General features: G+C 40.4%; 1 protein-coding gene across 1 annotated transcript in view; it reads left to right on the top strand.

Moving 5' to 3' along the window:
* CPAMD8 (C3 and PZP like alpha-2-macroglobulin domain containing 8) overlaps positions 1–23,636 on the top strand; it is a 125,777-nt gene that overhangs the window by 27,561 nt on the left and 74,580 nt on the right. The window contains exons 4-17 of the mRNA XM_075281044.1: positions 3,009–3,174; positions 3,267–3,319; positions 4,783–4,800; positions 5,236–5,290; positions 8,602–8,715; positions 10,620–10,704; positions 10,948–11,056; positions 15,335–15,562; positions 15,720–15,890; positions 16,067–16,195; positions 18,876–19,068; positions 19,612–19,778; positions 21,091–21,240; positions 22,398–22,559. Of these exons, the coding sequence (XP_075137145.1) occupies positions 3,009–3,174; positions 3,267–3,319; positions 4,783–4,800; positions 5,236–5,290; positions 8,602–8,715; positions 10,620–10,704; positions 10,948–11,056; positions 15,335–15,562; positions 15,720–15,890; positions 16,067–16,195; positions 18,876–19,068; positions 19,612–19,778; positions 21,091–21,240; positions 22,398–22,559 (1,800 nt within the window). The remainder of the gene's footprint in view (positions 1–3,008; positions 3,175–3,266; positions 3,320–4,782; positions 4,801–5,235; positions 5,291–8,601; positions 8,716–10,619; positions 10,705–10,947; positions 11,057–15,334; positions 15,563–15,719; positions 15,891–16,066; positions 16,196–18,875; positions 19,069–19,611; positions 19,779–21,090; positions 21,241–22,397; positions 22,560–23,636) is intronic.

Raw genomic sequence — 23,636 nt, 5'->3', positions numbered from 1 at the left:
TGGGGAAAAGTTAGCTTGCGAAAATCGCAAACTGACAGGGATTTCCATGAAATAAAGTGACTTTTATGCCCCCAGACATGCTTCCCCTGCTGTCCCAGTGTCATTCCAGGGTGTTGGTATCATTTCCTGGGGTGTCATAGTGGACTTGGTGACCCTCCAGACACGAATTTGGGTTTCCCCCTTAACGAGTTTATGTTCCCCATAGACTATAATGGGGTTCGAAACCCATTCGAACACTCGAACAGTGAGCGGCTGTTCGAATCGAATTTCGAACCTCGAACATTTTAGTGTTCGCTCATCTCTATAAGTGATGTATTCAGTGTTTTTCCGTAAAAATTATTATTCAGCTGATTAAAGTCACCATTATGAGAGGACTAACCAAAGGGAATTCAACTTTAAGAGCCCACACTTAATGCAAAAATAAATGCAAATTAAGCTGTATCCTACTATTACACAGGTCAACAAAAAAAAAAAAATTTACTGGTGTCCAAAATATTTTAATGAATTTGGGGTATTTTTGGGGTGCTGATTCTGAATATGCTATCAGTTTTGCCAGATTGGCTCAAGTTTTTGAGATTTTTGGTATCTTATTTATAGCACTTGTTGGTAAATGCGACGCATCATCTCATTAATTTCTTTGGATTAGTACTTGAACTGAGCAGTTCTCAATATAGTTTTTTGTTAATTAGTGTTCTAAAAGTTTGTTCATAGCTTGATTTTTGCACTAACTTTATGTTGTTGTCTGTTTTCCAATGAAAAGCATGAACTCATCAAGAAGAAGTTGTCTTAACGATCCAGACTCATTCTGTTACATTTGTGGTGAATATACACTGCAAAAACATAGAAGAAACATAACAGACTTCATAAAAAAAGTGTATTTGGCCTATTTTGAGGTTATGCTTGGGGACCAAGACAAGTCTTGGGCACCACACATAGTGTGCAAAGCATGTATCGAATTATTACGAAAATGGAGCAAAGGACAAAGAAAAAGCTTCAAATTTGGTGTTCCAATGGTGTGGAGAGAACAAAAAAATCATCATGATGACTGTTATTTCTGTGCAGTGCAAGTGCAAGGATTCAAGAAGCATAAGAAACGAAAATGGGAGTATCCTAACATGGAATCTCAAATCTCAAAAACTTGAGCCAATCTGGCAAAACTGATGACATATTCAGAATCAGCACCCCAAAGTTACCCTAAATTCGTTGAAATATCTTTGGCCCCAAAAATGCTGTTGACCTGTGTTATAAATGTGAAAGTTTGTGTGTTTGAATGTTTGTGGGTTTGTGTGTTTGGATATTTGTGTTTTTGGATGTTTGTTCTGGGGGGGCCGAGGGAGGGAGAGGGGAGCCGGTGCGCCATGACAAAGGGCGCAGGGAGAGGCAGGTTCCGCAGGAGGTGCCCTGGGGGGGGCAGGGCCATGAGATAAAGAGGGGGACGCGGGACAGGGAAGGAGTATCATCGCGGAGGCCTAAACCGGTGCGGGACAAGGGGGGAATGAGAGCAAGGTGGTAGGTAGAGAGGCCGCGGGGACAGGCGAGGGGCAAATGGGGTCAGGGCGCGCAGGGGTCAACGTGGGGCCACATGAAGAGTCCTAACCAAACACCAATGCCTAAATATAAGTGGCACAGCGCCAATGCCAACTGGCAGACTTCTTTGCGGGCAGATGCTAGTCTTTTATATATCACATATGTATTTCTCAGTCCTCAACTAAAGAAAAAGAATGGTATCAATAAAAAATGAACATATGATGTAGAGATTTTCTAATTCTCTGCTTCTTTTACTGTACGTTTCCTCCCTTATAAAGAGATGTGAGCTGAGGGAAAGGTGACATTAATGCATACATTAGGCAGAATAAGAGCCATGAGGAAATATGTGTAAGCAAGGGGGGACACCTTAAACACATATTAGACATTTAAGGAGAATAGATGCTTGTCAACTTCATATCTGAAAATTTTTACACTTCCTATGATTACATATTGAATATTTATATGAACACATTTGCTACCCACTGCTATCATTTCTAAGATATTAGATGTATTGTATCGTTATAATCTGTAGTTGTTTGAAATTGCGATAATCAATTATGAATTGTTGTGGTTAGTGGTGGTGGTTGTGGTTAATCATGTTGCAAGATTTAAAATAGGTTAGTCCTACCCATTCAGCCACATTATATGGCGTCTCAACTCTATGGCTGTACAATCAGTAAGCTTCATGGAAATTTTTATTTGATTTTTTTTTTTTTTTTTGGGGGGGGAAGGGAGGTATTCTTATCTTATCTTATTTTATGTTTAGCTTTATCTTATTTCATTCAAAAATACTTGATATTCTTAAATGATTTGGTCTTTTTACATCCTATGAACATTTGGCCTCCGTACTCTTCCCATCTGAATTGTAGCATTCTATACACTGATGGAATTTTGTTGTATCTTGTGCTTTCTAAAACTAAATATACAGTATTCAGTATAATGGAATTTAGGCTGCACGTATGTCTGCAGTGAAATGAGCTTGTTTATATTAATAAAAAGTTCTATCTTTTTCCAATATTCTTACTGTATCAATTCTTCACTGTAGTCTAGATCTCTGCTTGCTGTCATTCATTAGCCACTTCCAGTGAACAAAAATCCGTCCATGGTCATGTGATAGATTTAGGTGACGACTCATTATAGTCATAGGACCATAATCAGACATCTGACACCAGTGTGCTCATCACATGACCATGGACCGTATATCACATGATCATGACATGTACATCACATGACCATGGGCTGATTTTTTAGCCACTGGAAGTAACAATAACACCAAGCAGAAATCTAAAAAACTTTGAGGAGTTGATGCAGAAAGTATATTGGAAACTTGTATAACTTTTCATTATACAAATAACATATATTTACTGAAACTGGAAAAAACCCCAAACGGAGCGTTTAGTGTAGATGTGAACACAGCCTTACTGGAATTTCCTGTTCATCAACCGATCTTCTGTACCTTGAAGAGTTTGACTACTTTACAGGTTCCACCAGGACTGAGAGGTCAAGCTCACCTGAAGGTTTGGGGCAATCGTCATTTAAATGATGGCGGATTCATTTTCCATAACTCTACGACTGTTACTGTGGATAGCAGAGGGTTATCGTTATTTATACAAACTGATAAACCAGTGTATAAACCCAAACAAAAAGGTAAGACTTACTATATACTTGTCTGTCCTGTCCTAACATTTATTTCATGAATGTTACCTTATCTTCAGTCTTCCTTTAAATTCTGTCTCCAGTGCTTATCAATATGTACATGGTGACACCAGATTTACGACCAGCCAAAGAGAAGGTAAGTCAGATCATTTAAAAGAAATAGCTAAATAATTTGCTAGTGATATTTTGTAAGTTACAAGATCTCCTGCCCTTTCTGGATAGTCTAAGTACAATATCCAAATCCTACTGGTGCCACTATAGTGTAGACCACTGGCCCAAGAGTAATTCATCCTCATGATGAACAAAGGCTTTGAGATGGCATAGTTATAGTCACAGTGAACATTGCAACAACCATGCTGCCAATAAGGGTACTAAGGCCCTATGAAAAAGGGCAGACACAGTTTAATACCCCTTTTAATTTATTTATTTTTTCTTTTTAGCCAATTTTAATACCTCTTTTAAGTTTTTTTTCTTTTTTTTTCTTTTTAGCCAAATACTGTATTATGGTTGACCCAGAATAATTTTAATTGTATTATCACGATGACATAAACCACTCCAATTCCAAAAAGTTTCATTTGAAAAATTAACTCCTTTAGAATTTAATGGTATCAGTACAACTCATAAGAGCTGAGACAGGGTTACCAAAAGGCTAGAAAACTTAGTGATGAAAAACAACTGAAGGGTCAATTTTCAATGAAACCACATGAGTTTGAATAAAAACAGCATATTGGAGGCAGAATTGATCAGAAGCAAAGATGGTCAGGGGTTCCCCAATCCCATATAGAGATCACAATGTATATATTTTTTTCCCGCTATCAGTATGTCTTTGTAGAATGGGAGGAAATCCACGCAAACACGGGGAGAACATACAAACTCCTTGCAGATGTTGTTCCTGGTGGGATTCAAACCCATGACTCCAGCACTGCAAGGCTGCAGTGCTAATCACTGAGCCACCGTGTTGCCCCTTGGAGAACTCTTTTAATGTTTAAATCTGCCAGCGGCAGTGAATAAGATAAAAAAAATGCATACTCATTTGTCCTCGATTCCCCAGTATCCTTTCATGCGTCCCTATTCTTCTGCTCTCCTGGGTCTTTAGTGGGTGTCAGCAGGCCTCAGGAAGAGGCCCCGTAATGTCACAGGTAGTGACATTCAGGCCCTTCGCTGAGGATGCTTTTTTTTTATCTCTGGCAGTGAATAAAATTTTAAAATAAATGTTAAAAGGGTTGTCCGTTTTTGCCTGGACAACCCCTTTAAAGCTGTTTTTTGTAAGGAGATCCTACACAATGGTAGACATGGCCCTGTCCAAACATTTTTGAGATGTATTGCTCCCATCTATTTCTAAATAAGTATTTTTTTTTTTTTTTTTAAAAATAAGAATATATATATATATATATATATATATATATATATATATATATATATATATATATATATATATATATATTTTTAATAAAATGGACTTGTGATGTGTTCTATTGTGAGTAAAATATTATATGACATTTCCAAATCATTGCATTCAGTTTTTTTTTCTCGTTTGGGTTATACAGTAATACATATTACCTTTTCATCTTATTTGCCAATATTTTATTTTTATCTTAGGTGGAAGCTTACATAATGGTAAGTTTTGATAATCCACTTAGTATAATGTTCAAATAGTAGTTAATGTGTTAGTTCACATCACTGTTACTTCTTGTTGACAATTGCAATATCTTTTTTTTTTTCTAGGCTATCCTAAACCATTCTTTCTACCCCTTCTCATAACTTTCTTCCCTCTTAACTGATTTGCAATAAACCAAAAAATTAAATGTACACGGTTATATTGAATTTTTTTAATCACAACAATCCCTGTGTCCCTTCTATTTATGGGACTTTACCTATAAAAATGCCTCTGTCACCTAAATTTTACTATTGACCTTTGCTCTTGTGACATTCCATCATTAATGACTAAAACACTGCTAACATCTAGAAAATCTTGCTATGTTTGTATTGCTGTCTACTTGATTTTTGCCTTATTTTTTTATATTAAACTGGATTTATTGATATTGGTTCAAGGATCCGCGTGGATCTAGGATTATTCAGTGGACGGACCTAAATCCAATCTGCTGTGGTGAGTTGAATGTGTAGCATTAATTAAGAAAAAGCACTACTTCCCTTCCACTCCCCTTTTGGGCCCTATACGCTTTACGAGGTCTATCTGGCTCACCTGTTCTAAAATTTTCCCTCTGGCTTCCAAGTGCTCATCTATGATTTCCTTCCTGTATAACCCCCCTCCTCCCGGAGGGACTCATTTCTGCTCTGGTGAAACCCTGGAGCAAACTGGGTCTTTTCTGTATTGCTGACCTCGTCAACCCATTGTCCTTGGAGATCAGACCTTTCAACTATTTTGTAACTGACCTGCACCTACCTGCCTCCGAGTGGCTACACTATCAATAGATTGTTCATTTTGCCCATACCCAATTTGGTTCCTTGAAGGTCTCACAGCCAACATCCTTTGAGAGACTGTGTCGTGCTGGTACTCCCACGGCTGGCCTTATCTCCAGTATCTATTAGATCCTCACGTCTTCTGAGGAGCGGAGCTCTATCTTTCATAAATATATGGAGAGGTGGTCTAGGGCATTGAATAAGAAACAAACTAGTATAGGGACGTGTCAGCTCACTCACGTGTCTCCGATCAATGACCAGTTGTGGAATCCACTCTGATAATGCCGTGTTGTAGTCCTCCTCAGTGGATGTACTTGCACGGAAACCAGCCTCCCAGCTTGAGGTAAACTTGAATAGCCAAACGATGAATCCAGCAAACAATCTCTGATTAAAACGTAGCCTTTATTTTGATAAATATCCAGAATAAAAAATATATGTTGGTATTAGTATTTCAAAAATGGTCCATGATGGCAAGTGGAAAAGACGGCGTCTGGCTGACGCATTTTGAAGCGCTACAGGGGCTCCTTACGCATAGCCTGACGAAACAAATGCAAATGCTCCTCTATTTATACTCAATTTCCAATGAGAAATCAACCAAAATAACTGGTGTTACCAAACATTTTAGAGATGTACATGATGGCAATCTATCGACATTCACTTTTAAAGGTATAGAAAGGGTTTCAAAACCCAAAAGGAATGGCAATTGGGAACAACAGGTTCGGATAAGGGAAGCCTTAAATCCTGAAATTGGACACCCGGGTCCCGAAGGGGTTAAATTTTAAAAGTGATCTTTCTTATATTTATAAAACATAAATGTTATTTATTGCGCTTCCTCCTTTCTTTCTTGTTTAGGAGTATTAAATTTCAGTACAGGTATTCTAGTCAGGAGTGATTATTTGTTTGTATTCATATAAATAATCATCTACCTTTTTGTTAAGCATATTTAGAACCAGTGAGATTAAGACCAGATACGTAATACAATATAATTTTGATTACACTTACCTATAGTTGTAAACATCTTCATTTATATCGAGTCAATAAGTTCAGTTTTTGCATTTTAAACTCTCTCTCTGCAGATATATAAGTCACATGATCGGGACTCAAACCTGCGCATGAGCATTAGACATCAATTCGGCCATCTTTATTAAGGGCCAATGTCTATTCTAGATCTATGTATATGTTCTTTTGTTGCCAGTACTATATATTTAGGGCTATAAAAAAGAATGCGTACTGAACAATCTATAATGAGGCTGCTTTTTTGTAACATCATACATTATGTCCATTATTTTTATTATTGTATATGTTTTTGTATGCGTTTTGGATTTTATCTTATTATGTTGTTTTTGTATGTTATATTATCAGCCTTTGTATTTCCGGTTCTTTGCAGCTGCTCAATCAGTAGTCTTCACTATATAGAGGAGCATTTGCATTTGTTTCGTCAGGCTATGCGTAAGGAGCCCCTGTAGCGCTCTGAAACGCGTCAGCCAGACGCCGTCTTTTCCACTTGCCATCATGGACCATTTTTGAAATACTAATACCGACATATATTTTTTATTCTGGATATTTATCAAAATAAAGGCTACGTTTTAATCAGAGATTGTTTCCTGGATTCATCGTTTGGCTATTCTAGGGCATTGAATAGGCAGATCTCTCCCTCCCAATGGCAAATTATCTGGTCTCGTGCAGTCAAGTCCTCCACCTGTATTACGTTCCGCGAGAGCCAATACAAATTGTTGATGCATTGGTATCATACCCCCTCCTTGCTTCATTCTCTCAACTCAATATCTCTCCTCAATGTTGGAGATGTGGTACTCGGGTTTGGCACCTTGTATCACATTTTCTGGGAATGCTTGAGGATTCACCCCTTTTGGTCGGAGGTTGAGTCCCTTACGGACGATTTGTTTATCTGTGCGGTCCCACTTGATCCCCTCGTATACCTCCTGAACCTCCCACCTGTACATCTTGGCAAACAGTCTTCCAAATTGTTCCTCCTTTTATGCACTGTAGCTAAGACGCTTATCGCCCTCCGATGGAAGAAAGCTTCCCCCCCTTCCTTCATGGACCTTATTGCTCGAGTGAAAGATGTGCGCAGACTGGAGAATCTGACGGCCCCACTTATTCATTCCCCTTCTCCTTTCCCCCACATTCATAGTTTTGTTGTCTGTACTTTGTCCCCATCGCTGGAATGATCTAGTGCTATTTGCCTTGTTACTTTTTACCATATGTTCCTGTTTTTTCTCTATGTTTGCCCCTTGTTTCTGTGATGTTTTGTAAAATTTAAAACTCTTTCAATGAAAATTAGTTTAAAAAAACAACAACAAAAAAAAGCACTACTATAGGTTAGATCTTATAGGGGATAGTGCAGCAGCCAGTACTCTGTTAAGCTGTTTACAGCAGACAGAGAATTGAGTAGATAGCAGACAATTGTGTTCTCTGTGCACCGGCTGAACTGAATCGGAGAACTGAGCTTTCTGCTTCCTGCTCCATTCTCTTTATCCGTTTAGATTAGGTTGTCATATTTTTTTTTTTTTTTTCATTTTGGATATCCCCACATTGCGGGAAATGCAGCTTCTTTTGTTGCAGACTTTGTTGTTTTTTTTTTTTAGCCTTTATATTTCCCATTCCCTTTATAGCCATTCTTGGCTTTGGCTCAAAAAACTGCAGCAAAATCTGCAACAAAAGAAGCTGCGTTTCCGCAACGTGGCGCTTTAGCCTAAATATTACTTAGGCCGGGGACCCACGGGGCAGAAACGCCGTGATTTGCCAGCGAGGGGATCGCCACAGGAAAAATTGCGGCGTTATACAGTACAGGCAAAGTGGATGGAAACCTTAGTGAACTTTCTGTTTAAAGCGCTGCGGGAAGAACCGCAATGTGTTCCTGCCGCGTTTCTTCCTGCAGTGTTTTAGCGCTGCGGATCGTCCCGTGGGGCCTTAGCCTTAAAAAGCATTTCCTTTTTCCAAAATATGTTATAATGTCTCTACCTCTTCATTTGACAGGTCTTATTAACATGAGCTTTCCTCTATCTGATCAACCGGTGTTTGGGGAGTGGCTGATTTTTGCAGAAACTCAGGGCCATGTGTTTAACAAATCATTTGCTGTACAGAAGTATGGTGAGTTCTTTGTTGGTGTGTTACTTAGAGCAGCCTTTATGGCAAATAACTGACCAGTAATAAATTTGGTGCGTTTTAGGACTCAAAACCACACCCCCTTGTCAAAACACTTTTGAAAAGTGACAAGCATGACACATCTGTTCTTTTTGCTGCAAATCATTAATAAATTTGTCTAAATGGATGTGCACCAAAGACAAGGTGCAACTTACACCAGGATTCTAATGCAAGGACCTTATGCTTAACATATGGTTATGTGCTTAGAGAGGATCTTTCATCAGATTAGGCACAGACAGTTCTATATACTGCTGGAAAGCTGACAGTGCGCTGAATTCAGTGCACTGTCGGCTTTCCCGATCTGTGCCCTGGGTAAAGAGCTATCGCTCCCAGTACTGTAGCTCTTTACAGTCAGAAGGGCATTCCTCACAGTCTGTCAGGAACATCCTTCTCGTCCATAGATGAGTATTATCAGGAGAGGAGGGGGGCGTTCCTCCCCGCTCACACTGTACAGCGCGATAGGCGCTGCTGTGAAGAAGGACGTACCTGACCTGAATTCAGCGCACTGTTGGTTTTCCAGCAGTATATGGAACTGCCTTTGCCCAATCTGATGATAGGTCCTCTTTAACTCTAAGGCAGTGGTTATCAACCTTTATAATACAGTTCCTCATGTTGCGGTGACCCCAAACAAAAAAATAATTTTTCACAGACAGTCTGCATACCTCCCAACTTTTGAACAACAGCAAAAGGGAGATTTGGCTCCACCCACTTATGTTGACTCCGCCCATTCTCATTCATTTTTCATGTGCTCCCACACAGTATAATCCTCCTAATTATATGTCCCCCCCTCCGTCTCTCCCTCGTTTCATATACACCCTTCATCTGCCCCCAGTTTCATGTCCCCCCTCCATCTCTGTCCCCAGTTTGATGTCCCACCCATCTCTGCCCCCAGTTTCATGTCCCCCCCCCCGTCTCTGCCCAAAGTTTCATGTCGTTCTCTCCCCCTTTCATCTGCTCCAGTGTCATGCCGTCCCCTCCCCTTCATCTGCTCTAGTGTCATGCCGTCCGTCCCCCCCCCTTCATCTGCCCCAGTGTCATGCTGTTCTCCCCCTCTTCATCTGACCCAGTGTTATGGCGTTCTCCCTCCCCTTCATCTTCCCCAGTGTCATGACGTTCTCCCCCCCCCTCTTCATCTGCCCCCAGTTTCATGGGCCCCCTTCATTATGTTCCACCTTAATGTTTAACACAAAAAAAACACTTATACCCACCATTCCAACGCTCCCCCGCAGCTCTCTCCACAGTCTCACTTACTCACATAGTTGTAGGCACGATGTGACATCATCACATCGCGCCTACAAATGCAGGAGCCAGAGCGCAGCGTTAAAGCAGGAGCTGAGCTGTGACAGCTCCTGCTTTAATCGCCTATGTATTCAGCTCATTGGCGTCCGTAGGACACTGATGAGTTGAAATCAGGACATACCTCCCGCGCTGCTGCAAACAGTAGCGCGACTTCTCAGCGACTAAAGCCATCGGAAATATGTATTTTCCGATGGCTTTACGCGACCCCTGTGTTTTGTTCGTTGGACCCCTGCTGGGGTCACAACCCACAGGTTGAGAACCGCTGCTCTAAGGACTTGTCTGCTACTGGTACCACTTATACCAGTGTAGAATAAGTACATGAGCTACATTGTGAGGCCTAACTCATTGTTAAAAAAACAAACAAAAGCATTTTGATTTCACAGCTGCTCTTATAAAGGGTTAATTTTTGGTGGCTAACTCTTACATTTAGTATTTTTATTTTAACATAAAATAAATGGAAAATATAGGGGAGTCCAAAATACAGTTGTGCATTTACCTATGTATATACATTAATACATACACAATTACATGTTTGTTCATATTTTTTTCAGTGCTTCCAAAGTTTGAGCTGGTTATAAGTCCGCCCTCCTTTATTTGGGATATAAATGTCTGTGAAAAAGGAAAGGTCTTGGCAAGGTACAGTAAGTGACAGTTATGGTAATACAATGTCTCAAAACTTATTTCTCTGTTCTCTTTGAATATTTTTTTCATGTTTACCCCTACTGCTACTATGAATTTAGTTGACTCCACAACAATGTCTACTGCAACAATGTCTACTGCAATAATAGAAGCCTTACTAAAAGTCTTGTCTTCAGGGTCAGGGTTATTTTGAGGTCCAGCCAAACGCTTCAATTACTTTAGTTGATCTCATATTCTTAGATATACCTTTGGGAAGCCTGTAAGAGGATCACTAACAATCAATATGACTGTGATGGGTGTTGGCTACTACAGACATGAAATTGGACACCAGGTGCTCAAAACCATGGAGGTAAGGGATTGTATGATTTTTTTTTTATTATTATTATTTTTAAATGATTAAATGATTTTTTTATGCAATGTTAAACAGATATATTACATACAGAACTAATTTACAATGCTAGTTTGGACAAACTTTGGAAGGGCTCATGGCAGGTGTTACATAATAAAAGAAAAACATACTATCTGGCAGTCTGGTTTCCGTTCCATAGCCTGTTCAGTTACACTTTGTGCTTTGATCCTCGGAACCTATGCACCCCACATGATCGCCGAGGACATATGTGGCTGACATCACCAGTCTCTCTCCAGTGACTGCTAAGGCCACTGTGCGGAGCAGGGAAAATGAAGCACAATAGAGTCAGACACTGGAATGCTAGGGGTCCACTGGAGGAGATCAAACATAATAAACAGTGTAACCCTCCTCTCCTGGGCTCTGGCTCCAATCTTCTGGCTTCATCTGGTATTAAAGACGTCATGAATGACATCAGAGGCCGCTGAGGCCCATCGACATTATGACACAAAATGACTCGCATGAGTTACGCTGGCTTCATTTTGTGTCATGACCCAAATCACAGGTCTCGGGGGTCTCTGCTGTCATTCATGACTGCTCTTAAGATCAAAAGGGGCCAAAAGATTGGAGCCCAGGCCCAGGAAAGGCAAGAAACCCTGTCTATTATGTTCAAGCAATTCACCCTGGACCTCCATTTATTATACTCTGAAGTCTGAAGAGGCCCCAGAGTATAATATGAGATTCTGTGTGAACCTGTTTGGTCTGAACAAAACGTCTGGGCGAACTTTGTTCAGCGAATCTCGTGTGGTTTGTCAAAAAAAGATTCTCAAGATATAGAATTGAGGCTGCAATGGTCCAGCGTCCGATAAGCCTAGCGTCGCCTATTCTAGTCAGCCCACTGCAAATTTTCCCAGTGACATATATTGCCAATTTGTCCTTGGATTAATGTTACTGGTGGACTGTAACCTAGACAATGTCCAGTACATACTGAGGACACATAGTTAGCTGTATCTGGCAAGTGAAGCAAGATAGATAAAACAGTGTACTGGTTAAAACTTAAAAAGGGTTGTCTGGGGAGATTCATGAAATTATTCAGTAACATTACAGTCCATACAGGCTCATTTTCAAATGGTTGAGAGAAGTCATTCCTTACTCTACAATACTGAAGTGGTTAGGAGATTTTTTTTTTTTCTTCAAATATTCAGTGGAGGGCACAGCACTATGGGTATAGACCTTCACTACAAGGAGGCTGACACTAGGAATAGTAAGAAGTCAGCCTCGTCTCTGGGCTATACTCTCTCCACAGACTCTTTGTTAAACTGTTTTAGCCTTTCAGGTGCAGGGGGTCTTCAGTGTGTACACCACACTAGTCATACTCTCCTGCGGGTGTAGTGCTCTACAAAAAGCGATTCGCTAGTCACCCAGTCCCCACTTCTCACATTGGCGGCTGGAATACCGTTGACCTTACTACCATGTGCAAGGTCCAGTGTAGGGGTGACCCTGCGGTGCCCGATGATGGCAGATAGTTTAGTGTAAGAATCTCCCTAAATCGTTCCCATTTCTCCTACAAAACCCATTCTCACAATGGGCGTGGACAGTTGGGCGGTACGTTACTTAAGCTGAGAAAAGTTTGACCCGTGCAAGTGGAACACTCACTTCATCAGAAAATCTTCATCCAGCTGTACTCCCAGTGGGACACACCCGATATCAACCTCCTTGTCTCCAGTTTAAACCACAAGCTGTCCCACTACGTGGTCAGGTCCCAGGATCCTCTAACCATTGCTGCCAATGCTCTAGTAATTTCCTGGTCAAACATCCGCCTTCTGTACATGTTCCCTCCCGTTCCCCTTCTACCTCGGGTGCTCAAGAAAATCAAGACCGAGAGGGTTCCAGTCATCCTGGTGGCTCTGTATTGAACCTACTGGGCTTGATATTTGGAACTCATGTTCCTGATGGTGGATGCTCCTTGGCATCTTTCTCTGCAATTTGATTTTCTTTATCAAGGACCAAAGTTCCACCCCACCTTGCCTCAGCTGCGTTTAACGGTCTGGCTGTTAAAGCTGAGGTTCTGAAGCATCATGGTTTTTCGTAGCCTGTTATCCATGATCATGCTGAAGGCCTGGAAAACATCGTTAGTTAAAGGGATTCTACTATTAAAAACCTTTTTTTTCTCGTTGACACGACAGAATAGCCTTAAGAAAGGTTATTCATCTCCTACCTTTAGATGTCTTCTCCGCCAAGCTGTTCGGTTAAAATCCCGTTTTTCGCCGTTATGCATATGAGTTCTCTCACAGCACTGGTGGCGGACCCCAATGCTCAAACAGCCTGGAGAACGTCCCCATTGCTGCGAGAGAAGTCTCCAGCACCGTATCCATCTTCTTCAGGAACAGACGACTGCGCATGCCCGCCAGGCACAAGAAAATGGCAGCTTACACAGTATTGTAAGTGGCCATTTTCTTGTGTCCGGCGGGCATGCGCAGTTGGCTTTGCCCGAGCCCTATAAGTTTGAAGCCAACCCCCGGAAGAAGACGCGACCACGTTCCTGAAGAAGATGGAGGCAGCACTGGAGAGTTCTCTCTTAGCATTGGAGACACCCCCAGTGCTGTTTGAGCGCTGGGACCTGCCCCCATTGCTGCGAGAGAACTCTTTTGCATACCGGCAAAAAAACTGGATTTTAACCGAACGGCGGGGCAGAGAAGACATCTAAAGGTAGCAGAAGAATAGCCTTTTTAAGGCTATTCTGTCATGTCAACGAGAAAAAAAAAGTTTTTAATGGTAGAATCCCTTTTAAGATCTATCATTGCATGTGAAAGGCCTACATCTGCTGGTGTGAGAGTAATGATTTTCATCCGCTCTCCTTTTCTCTTCCCAGGATCCTGGTTTTTCTCTAGTACAGTCTGGACTAAGGTCTTGGTCTTTCTTCTCTCAAAGAACAGGTTGCTGTGCTTTCCATTCTTTTTCAAAAGACTCTGGCCTTCCAACATTAGGTGAAGACCTTCCTCACTGTGCTCCTCCCTTCCATCCTCCCGTGGAACTGTGGGATCTTAATCTCATCTGTGAGGTGCTTCAGGCTGCCCCCTTCAAGCCTTGGCATGAGATCTCTCTTCGCCTTCTGTCCTGGAAGGTTGCTTTCCTGGTGGCCATTACCTCCATCAGCAGGGTCTTTGAAATGCCTTCCCTGTCCTGGAAGCCCCCTTTTCTTGTTCTTCAAAAGGACAAGGTTGTCCTTTGTCCGCCACCATCTTTTTTGCCTAAGGTGGGTTCTTACTTTCATATCAGCGAGGACATGGTCTTACCATCTTTCTGCCCAGACCCCAAGCATCTACGTGAGTGTTCCCTTCATTCCCTGGATGTGGTCTGGGCGATCTGGGTCTATTTGTCTCTCCTGACCCCTTCTGTTCCTCAGGCACCTTGTCCGTTCTCCCTGGGGGCCATTGCAAGGGCCTAACTGCTTCCAATGCTTCCATCTCCAGAAGCATTCGGTCTGCGATCAGGGAGACCTATTGGCTCAAGAATAAGGCACCACCCCTCGGTGTGATGGTTTACTCCACCAGAGGTGTTGGTGCCTCCTGGGATTTTCAGCATAGGCTTCCGCCACCCCAAGTCAGTCAAAGTGTCCTCAATGAAATAATTGAATAAAAGAATGAAATTTTGTACTCGCTGTAAAATCCTTTCCTCGTAATCATTGAAGGAACCTTTTTTTTTTTTTTTTTTTCATTTCGTTTCTTCCTGAGCTGTTTTGGTTCAAGTTCATGGTGGTCTTGGTTCTATGTTCTTTTTTTGTTTTTGTGTCTTTCTCCTACTGCTCCAGTACAAGCTGGTTACCATAGTGTCTATGGATAGGGTATAGCACAGAGGTGGAGCCGACATCTTTTAGAATTCCTGTTGTAAAACTTCTAGTGGCCTGGTTTATACCCATTGTGCTGTTTCCCCCAATGAATACAATGAGGAAGCGATTTTATGGGATTTTTTACTGTTAGTTTGCACTTTTTTTCTTGTGTTAGCTTCAGGTAGGTTTGTTAGTCCTGTCCCTTCTGCAACTATCACTATGATCTTTTTTTCTACTGAGGTACTTTTGAAATGTGGGAGGAAATCCTATTACTTGAATAAAACTCTCCTGGATAAATGGAGGTCTTTAATCATTCTGAATTTATGTTAAATTGATTTTTGAGAACTTAAATTGTTGTTCATGTTTGCATTTATATGTCTCTAGTGACTTCACACTTCATTCTCTATGTATACTACTCTGTACACTCTAGCTTTATATTTTCTAAAATTCAGATTTACGGTTCAGCAATGTTCGACATCTGTGCTAAGGATATGATGCCAGCTGACTTTTCAGAGCACTTCCGTGGGACTGTGCACATTTGGGCCACTGTAGCTGCTGTGGATGGGAGCAAACAGACCACATTTGATGACAACACTCCAATTCAAAAGCAACTGATTGACATTAAATATACCAAAGATACACGAAAACAGTTCAAGCCAGGTCTCCCTTACCAAGGAAAAGTAAGTTATGAATAAATTATAACTGTTGGCTCCTGAATACCTAAACTGGCATAATAATTTATATATGAATAATAATTGCACAGCATTCTAAAAACAACAACTTTTAGCCATCATTGACCTTTATATAAACAAAGAAATAATATGCATCTTTGATTAGGTTGAAGTTACATATCCAGATGGAAGTCCTGCAGATGGTGTGACTGTGAGAATCAAAGCTGAACTTACTCCGAAAGACAATGTATATACCAGTGAACTTGTATCCCAAAATGGCTTAGTTGAGTTTCAGATACCATCCATCCCAACAGCAGCTCAGTATGTATGGCTTGAGGTATGAGTATATGTAGCTGTATTACTAATTTATAAATATATACAGTAGATATATACACTATATAGAAATTAAAGTGAGTCTGTATGTATGTGTGTATATATCTTCACATTACACACATACAATCAATTTTTTTTTTGTCTTTCTATGTTGCTGATCAACGTTTTTCTCTTCCATAGTCAAAAGTTATAGCTTATGATGGAAAATCCACAGAAGAGCAATATTTGCCAAACTATTTATCTATAAGTAGCTGGTATTCTCCAAGCAAGTGCCACCTTCTCATTCAGCCACCTGAGAAACCACTGCTGGTGAGTACAGGAAGTGCACTGTCATCATTTATGCAATGGTTTGCATACCAGGAGAGCTATACAACAACAGAACTTACAATACAAAAGCAATAGGATTCATTGAGGCAAAAATACGTCAGAGCCGATAATAGCAACCAATTAGATCAGAGGTCCCCGATCCCTGTGGACTAGTAGCTATGCTGATACTCCTATACTGCATGCAATCCACAGTGTAGGAGCATTGGCCAGCCCCTGTAAGTTTCCCCAGGACCCATTTTTGAGAGTAAGCTGCTGGTGTAGTAGATCACTTTCCATTTACCTGGTTACTAATGCAGCTCCCAGGATCTCTTCTGACATACAGGATGTGGGAATCTCCTATTCTGCTCCCAGAACCTTCACTATGGTGCTGCTGAGACCGAGGAGCAGAATAGGAGATACACACATCCTGTGTGTCAGAAGAGATGCTGAGAGCTACATTAGTATGCAGGTAATGTAATTATGATTCTAGTAACAGTGTTTGGGGTGCTAGAGAGGGGTTATTACAGGTGGGGGGCACTATTAAGCCACTATGGACGCAATAGTGCCCCACACAATTAGTAACTTTAACTGTGGTTTATAGTGCACATTTAATAACCGTCCCCAGTGCATAACATCACACATAGATAATGTTATGAACTGGGGGGAAGGGGCACTATTACTGTAACATAGCCCTAGTAGTGCCCCTCACAGGTAATATCCCCCTCAAAAACAGGTAAATTACCTGTGAGGGGTGCTATTTCGGCACTATTAGAGTAATAGTGCCCCCCAGTAAATACATAATAGTGCATATTTTTATACACTATATTTACTCATACATTCACAAACACACACACATATATATATATATATATATATATATATATATATATATATATATATATATATATAATCCTGTAATGGGATTAGCTCAGGGATCGCAGTCTCCTGAGATAGACTAGGACTTTAGGAACATCAAAGAAAGTTCAATCCAGCCAAGGGTGGTGCAACTGACCACAATCAGTTTTATTAGAACTTGTGCAGGCAAAACAATACAATAATACAATGTAAAATCCTAGCCATCCGGCTACTACCTTCATCAACAGGTATCGTAACTAAAAAGAGCTGGGCCTACTGCACAGCTCCCTAGATACAATCTACAGCAATTCACCTCACAGATGGTTTGCCCAGGAGCAGAGGGAGAGCCATATACCTGTGTGCCGTCTGCCCTTTTATACACACTTCAGGATATCAAGGATTTAACCCCACACATCCCAAAATCTGAAGTGGCTGAATAGAGTAGAGACATCCAATACTCCTACTCCAGCAGCCAGACCTTTTTACCAGGGTTTTGGTAATACCCTTCAGCAAGGAACACCGTTTTTTCTCAGCTGCATTTAGATCATGTATATGATGAGAACTTGGGAGAAATGTACACTCCTTCTACCACTTTGCCCCTGGTCCTGTCACATAAAATATATAAATAAATATATTTATATGATGCATATATATGCAACAATATAATTGTGTGTATACATATAGATATGTGTGTAAATATATACACATACATGAGTAAGTAAGTATACAGTGTGCTAGGAGGTGCAGTAGGCGGATGCTAGGAGGTGCTACCACTTTACGTGCGTAAAATGGAACCCATTGAAGTCAATGAGAGTCTTTTTTCAGCACTGATTCTTTACTTAAGTTATTGTGGCAAAATCAGCATCACAAAACACAGTGTGAATGCATCCTAAACCAGGAAGTATATTGCATGAGCCTGAAAATATGAGGAATGGTAAAAATGGTCCAAACACACATAAAAATACTTGGTTATGCATTTCTTGCCTTATGTCACATTTCCTTAGTCCCGTAAAACCTCTTTAATATGCTAAAGTTGTCCGTTCTAATTTTGTCTTCGAGAGTTTTAGTTTTCTTTGGAACTGTGTGAAAAATTTCTTTTGAAAGAACTTGTAGTCAGTGCGAGTCATCCATGTGATACGTAAAGGGAATCTACCACCAGATTTGTCCATATGCAGTTCTTAGCAGTGGTGTGTACAACAATTCATAAGCTTTTCAAGCTGTGCCTCAGTGATATGTCAGTTGCAGAAACAAGAGAGCTTTGTGTACCATGAGGCCTGGATATATACCACATGCCATGTAGTAAATTTACATAAAGAATAAAAGCTTCATTACATTACATGATTTGAAGGTTTCTTCTCACCAGCAACTTTGCATATGATGATGGGGCAGCACGGTGGCTCAGTGGTTAGCATTGCAGCGCTGGAGTCCTTGGTTCAAATCCTGCCAAGGGCAACATCTGCAAGGAGTTTGTATGTTCTCCCCGTGTTTGCGTGGGTTTCCTCCGGGTACTCTGGTTTCCTCCCACACACCAAAGACATACAGATAGGGAATGTAGATTGTGAGCCTTATATGGGACAGTGACTGACAATATCTGTAAAGCGCTGCGGAATATGATGGTGCTATACAAGTAAGCATAATAAATAATAATAAATGATGAGACGTAAAACAGAGTTAGTTTAAAAACCTAACCCAAGTAGAAACAAATGTTTTTTTTAAATATTTTACAAGCCTGATGTCTTGTATATTGACTTCAACAATGTGAAGGATTTTGATGAAAGGTGAAGTGCAATATGAGTCTTGTCACTTGTTTTTCCTCTCCTGATGGCAGGTGGGTACAGATGCCCTGGTTGCTGTGAAATCCACCTGTCCATGTAATTTCACTTTGCATTATGAGGTGGCATCTCGTGGAAACCTGGTGCTTTCTGGAAAACAGTCTGAAAATATCACTCTACATAGGGCAAGGAGATCACCAACTGTTACCTTTGACAAAGCTTTTAATGAAACGGCTGAGAATGAAGCGGGTATGTTTTCTTACCTCCTCAATACGCTTTAAAAATAATCCAAAGGCCTTATTATCTTTCACCAGCTCTTTCTTTAATAACACCCAAGATAGGTGCAAGATAGGTGCATAGATTGACTGACTCTATGGTTATACATTCTCTTCTAATATGAGGTTATAGGGACTATCTGGTGACACATAGTATTAGCTTTAATATTAACTCTTTAACTTTGCTGTGAGAGACCTGAAACTTTCTATGGAATAAATGTGTTCCAGAATTCTAGCCCTTTGTAATATATTTGACAGATGTGATTTTGTGAAGGCAATTGTAGAATCTTTATTATTCTGTATGAATCCCTCACCTAAATAAAATGACGACCAGCCTTGGCTCTCTAGACTGAGGTCTACAGTCCAAAAGATCCTTTCTTGTCATCCTTTCCAAAAAACAAGCGTTGCTGTCATTAGCCTTTGCTTGTTTGTATTACATTTCTGTCATCAGAACATGTTTTGTTGGGTTGTTAGGCAATGTTCAATGTTTTAGTTGCTGTGATTTTCTTTTTTCCAGCTTCAACGGATCTCTCATCTAGTGAGGTGTGGATGACACACATTCACTTCCCTGTAACTCATACTATGGCCCCTCTGAGTCGCTTGTTGGTTTATTACATAAGGGAGAATGGAGAAGGGGTGACTGACAGCACCCAAATACCGATAAAACCAGCTTTTGAAAACCAGGTATTTTTCCTTTTTCTATTCTCTACAGAGTAAAAAAAGATATGTACTAGTACCCATTGTTGAACTATAGAAGACCTTCTAGCTATTCTATTTTTTCAGCTCTTATCCAAATAATCAGATGTATATATGCTACGAATGGAGCTAAACAAAAGTGAAGGAAGTCGTTTTCTTAAAGCAGAAGGATGTTAGCTTACATAAAACTGTAAACATACATATATTTATTAGTATCACAATTTGATACAAGTTAAAATGATTGTAAAACCGACTAAATTAACCAAAAGAGTAATACCTACTTCACCAATCCTCTACCATGCCAAAACTTTCTTAGTCCCCTGTCAGTGTCCAGCAATGAAATGACACAACTGAGGTCACATCAATGCTGAACAGATCCTGTTAGCTTAGACCATTTTAAGTGGGTTTTGTTAAAAGGAAAAAAAAAATCATGGGGTTTATTAAATACTGTATTTACTCAGTCAGAAACCTTATTCTTGGGTCTTCGACTACATGTGCATATAAAAGGTTTATTTAGTTATTCTAGTCTATAATGGCTATAATGAAGCGCATCTTTTGGATTTTAGCCCTTTCTTATGCCAGATGTTCACCACACCTCTTGTTTTGTGCCTAGTGTGCTTCTTTTTGCAAAAGCGGGTTGTGGGGGAATGGGCATGAGTTACATAGAAAAAGTACATCAGTTTCTAACTGATATAGATTTAAAGGGGTTGTCCCAGCTCAAGGATCCTATCTATACTGGTAGCTTATGTAAATTGAAGACTTTTCCTAAATATATTGCTTTAGAAATGCTGCTTTGTTTGCCTGTTATGTGAACTTATTCCTCCCATTGTTTACACAGCGTTACCATAACCACGACCTGTAGGACAAGTGATGTCATTCACTAGCTCTGCAGGACAATTAGTGCAATTTGCTGATAAAGCTGAATCTGTTATCTCTCTGTTGTTTCCTACTGATGTAAGGGAGCGTTCACACTACCGTCGGTGTCCGACATGTAGTGTCTGCTCCTAGTGTCCGCTCAAAATCTGTCACTTACACTAAGAGCGGACACTAGATGTGTCCGTGACACCTGTCATTCACTTGAATGGGCATCGGGTGCGTTCTTTTGCACTCCGTGCTCGTCCTTCTCTGTCCGCAAGAGAAGATGTCCGACTTCTCAAGCGGACAGAAAAACCCTAATAAGTCTATTAAATGTGGGGGAAGGGCCTTCCTGTCATTTCAGTCTGAGACCATACAATGTCCTGATTGACAGGATCTCACGCACTCCATAATACTGACATTGTATCAACTCTTTACTTTACAGGTCTCAGTGGCCCTTTCTTCCAATGATTCTAGACCTGGTGATGTCATTGATATTAAAGTTAAAGCTACTAGAGGAAGCTGCGTGTGTGTGTCCAGTGTGGATAAGAGTCTGTACCTCTTGCGCAATGGCTTTCAAATAACTCCCGAACAGGTTAGTACACATGGCTAAGTTAATGTTATCAAGGAAACAAAGACTGCTGTCTATAACTGCATTTATTTATTTTTTGCTTTTGCTATTTTCTTTTCTTTCTCCTTTAACTAAGAGTTAAAATATGTTGAAGAATGTAGTGTGTGCTTCAGAAAATATCTCTTATTGAAAATGTCAGTTCCTGTTTTTCTTTCCAATACATGTTAATTATAATTAAATAAACTGATTCCGTTCCTTCCACTGACATATTTTTGTAGCAAAAATACGCTTCATTAAAGTCACTTTATTAGATCCAGACAAATTCCACTCTCTGATAGGGGAACATTGTCTTGTAAATAAACAGTACTTAGAGGATAATTTAAGAGAAACTCCAGCAGATTCATGAAATCTTTCCTATCACCTCTATGCAATTTGTAAATCCCCTTTTAAGGCTAAAGCACATGCAGCGGGCCGCAGCAAAAAAGCACTGTGGGAAAAAAACGTGGCGGCAACATGTCCACTGCACGTATTTTTATGCTATGTGTGAATGGGATGCATCCACCCATTCACCTTGCAGGGACTGTAAAATGCTGTGTTTTTTTCCACCACAACCAAACCGCAGTGTTTAAGCTACGTGGGGCCCTGGCCTAAAAGAGACAAATATGTCTTTGTCTGCTGTCTTGATTTTTGGAATCAGTATCTTCAGGTAGTAGCTCCAGCAACTACATGTACCATGATCGTCTGTCAGGGCATCACATAGAAAGGTGAGGTCAGATCTGTCAAAAGCTATAGTTATATAAAACATTTTAGAATCTGGATATGATGTTCAAGTGCCACATGTGTAGATCTAAGGCACGGGAAGATTCGCATGTCATTGGCAATGCACAATCTCCAATCAACTGCTGGAAGGAGAAGAAATGGTTGGTTACCTAGCAATAGGCTGACAACATTTACTTGAATCAGTATGGATGAAATTTGGTGACAACCACAGAATACACAGGGTTATGCAGATTTCCCCGTTGTCACAAAGTGCATTCATAGACTTTTACTATATAAATATCCTGCCATATTCTGCCTAAAAATTTACATAATACAGCATCATAAGAAATCATTAATACAGAATGCACCTGGCTAACTATGAAACTAATTCATTTATTACGTATTTCATTTGACTCCTACAGATATTCCAGGAACTAGCCACCTTTGATGTGTCTGATGCTTTTGGAACAGGGAGGGAAGAAGGACATTTTTGGTGGCCTGGACTGGGTTCACATAGGAGGCGGCGTTCATCAGTTTTTCCATGGCATTGGGACATCACTAAAGACGCACGTTTTGCTTTTACGGTAAGTTGGTGACCCAGAAATGAAGAGATTTTGTTACCTTTTTTTCTCTCTGTCTTTGGATCAGTTATCCTAGAATCACAATGAATATGTTATACTCCAATATTGAATATTCATGAAGGGCTTCCACCCTTGGAGAATATAGGCTATAATAAGTGATTGATTGATCATGCCATATGATCATGACCAGGGCCTGCTCCAGGTTTGTGTGGGCCCTTGGGTGACAGAGCCCCAGTGGGCCCCTTTTGGAGTAACTCATGCACACTGCTGCAACAAATCCAATTGAAATTGGATGTTTTTTGCTGAGGGAGACCTATTGGAGTGGAGTGTAATTCAGTCCATTCCATAAAAGTAGATACAACCTGTTCGGATATCGGAAAGTAAAGAGAAATTTGAGGCAGACATCTGCCTTGGATACTTTATTTTCTGCCCCTGGCTGACAGTTAGGGGTATCAGCTTTCAGAAGTTTGGTGCCTGGGCACTTGCCCAGGTATGCCAGGTGCTGACGCTGGCCCTGATCATTACATACTGAATCTGATTGGTCAGTGCTCTCACTACAGCTTCTGCCTTTAGATTTATTCAGATGCAGACTAATTCACTTCAAAGTGGAAAGTTCTACAAATAACAGAAAGAAGCAGTGAAAACAGTAAGATATAATGTAGTCAGATGTTCACAAGTGAATATATTATTATATAATATTGATTAGGCCTTAAAGTTAGTTGCTTTTTAATAGATAGTATAAAGCAATCTGTAGACTGATTGAGAAGCAAATAGAAATAATGCACATTTAGTCCCCCAGAAAAGCATAATGTGAAACAGTTGAGATTAACTTTTCTTTATTGTTCTAGAATGCATATTGCAAATGGATGTACTGTGTAAAGGCAAACAATGTTTTATTCACCAATTCTATTCACCAACTTGGTTTAGGTTTCTGATCAAATTACCTACCGAGACCCCTAATTTTACCACAAAAAACTGGGAAAACTTAAAAGTATAAGCCTAGGGGGGAAATGCAGCAGCTACTGGAAAAATTTCAAAAATTAAAGGGGCTCTATCAGCAAAATCATGCTGCTAGAGCCC

The sequence above is a fragment of the Leptodactylus fuscus genome, chromosome 1, assembly GCF_031893055.1.
Source record: "Leptodactylus fuscus isolate aLepFus1 chromosome 1, aLepFus1.hap2, whole genome shotgun sequence".
NCBI classification, from domain to species: Eukaryota; Metazoa; Chordata; class Amphibia; order Anura; family Leptodactylidae; genus Leptodactylus; species Leptodactylus fuscus.
The sequence above is the reverse complement of the archived record's forward strand: the minus strand, read 5'-3'. Positions and strand labels throughout refer to the sequence as shown.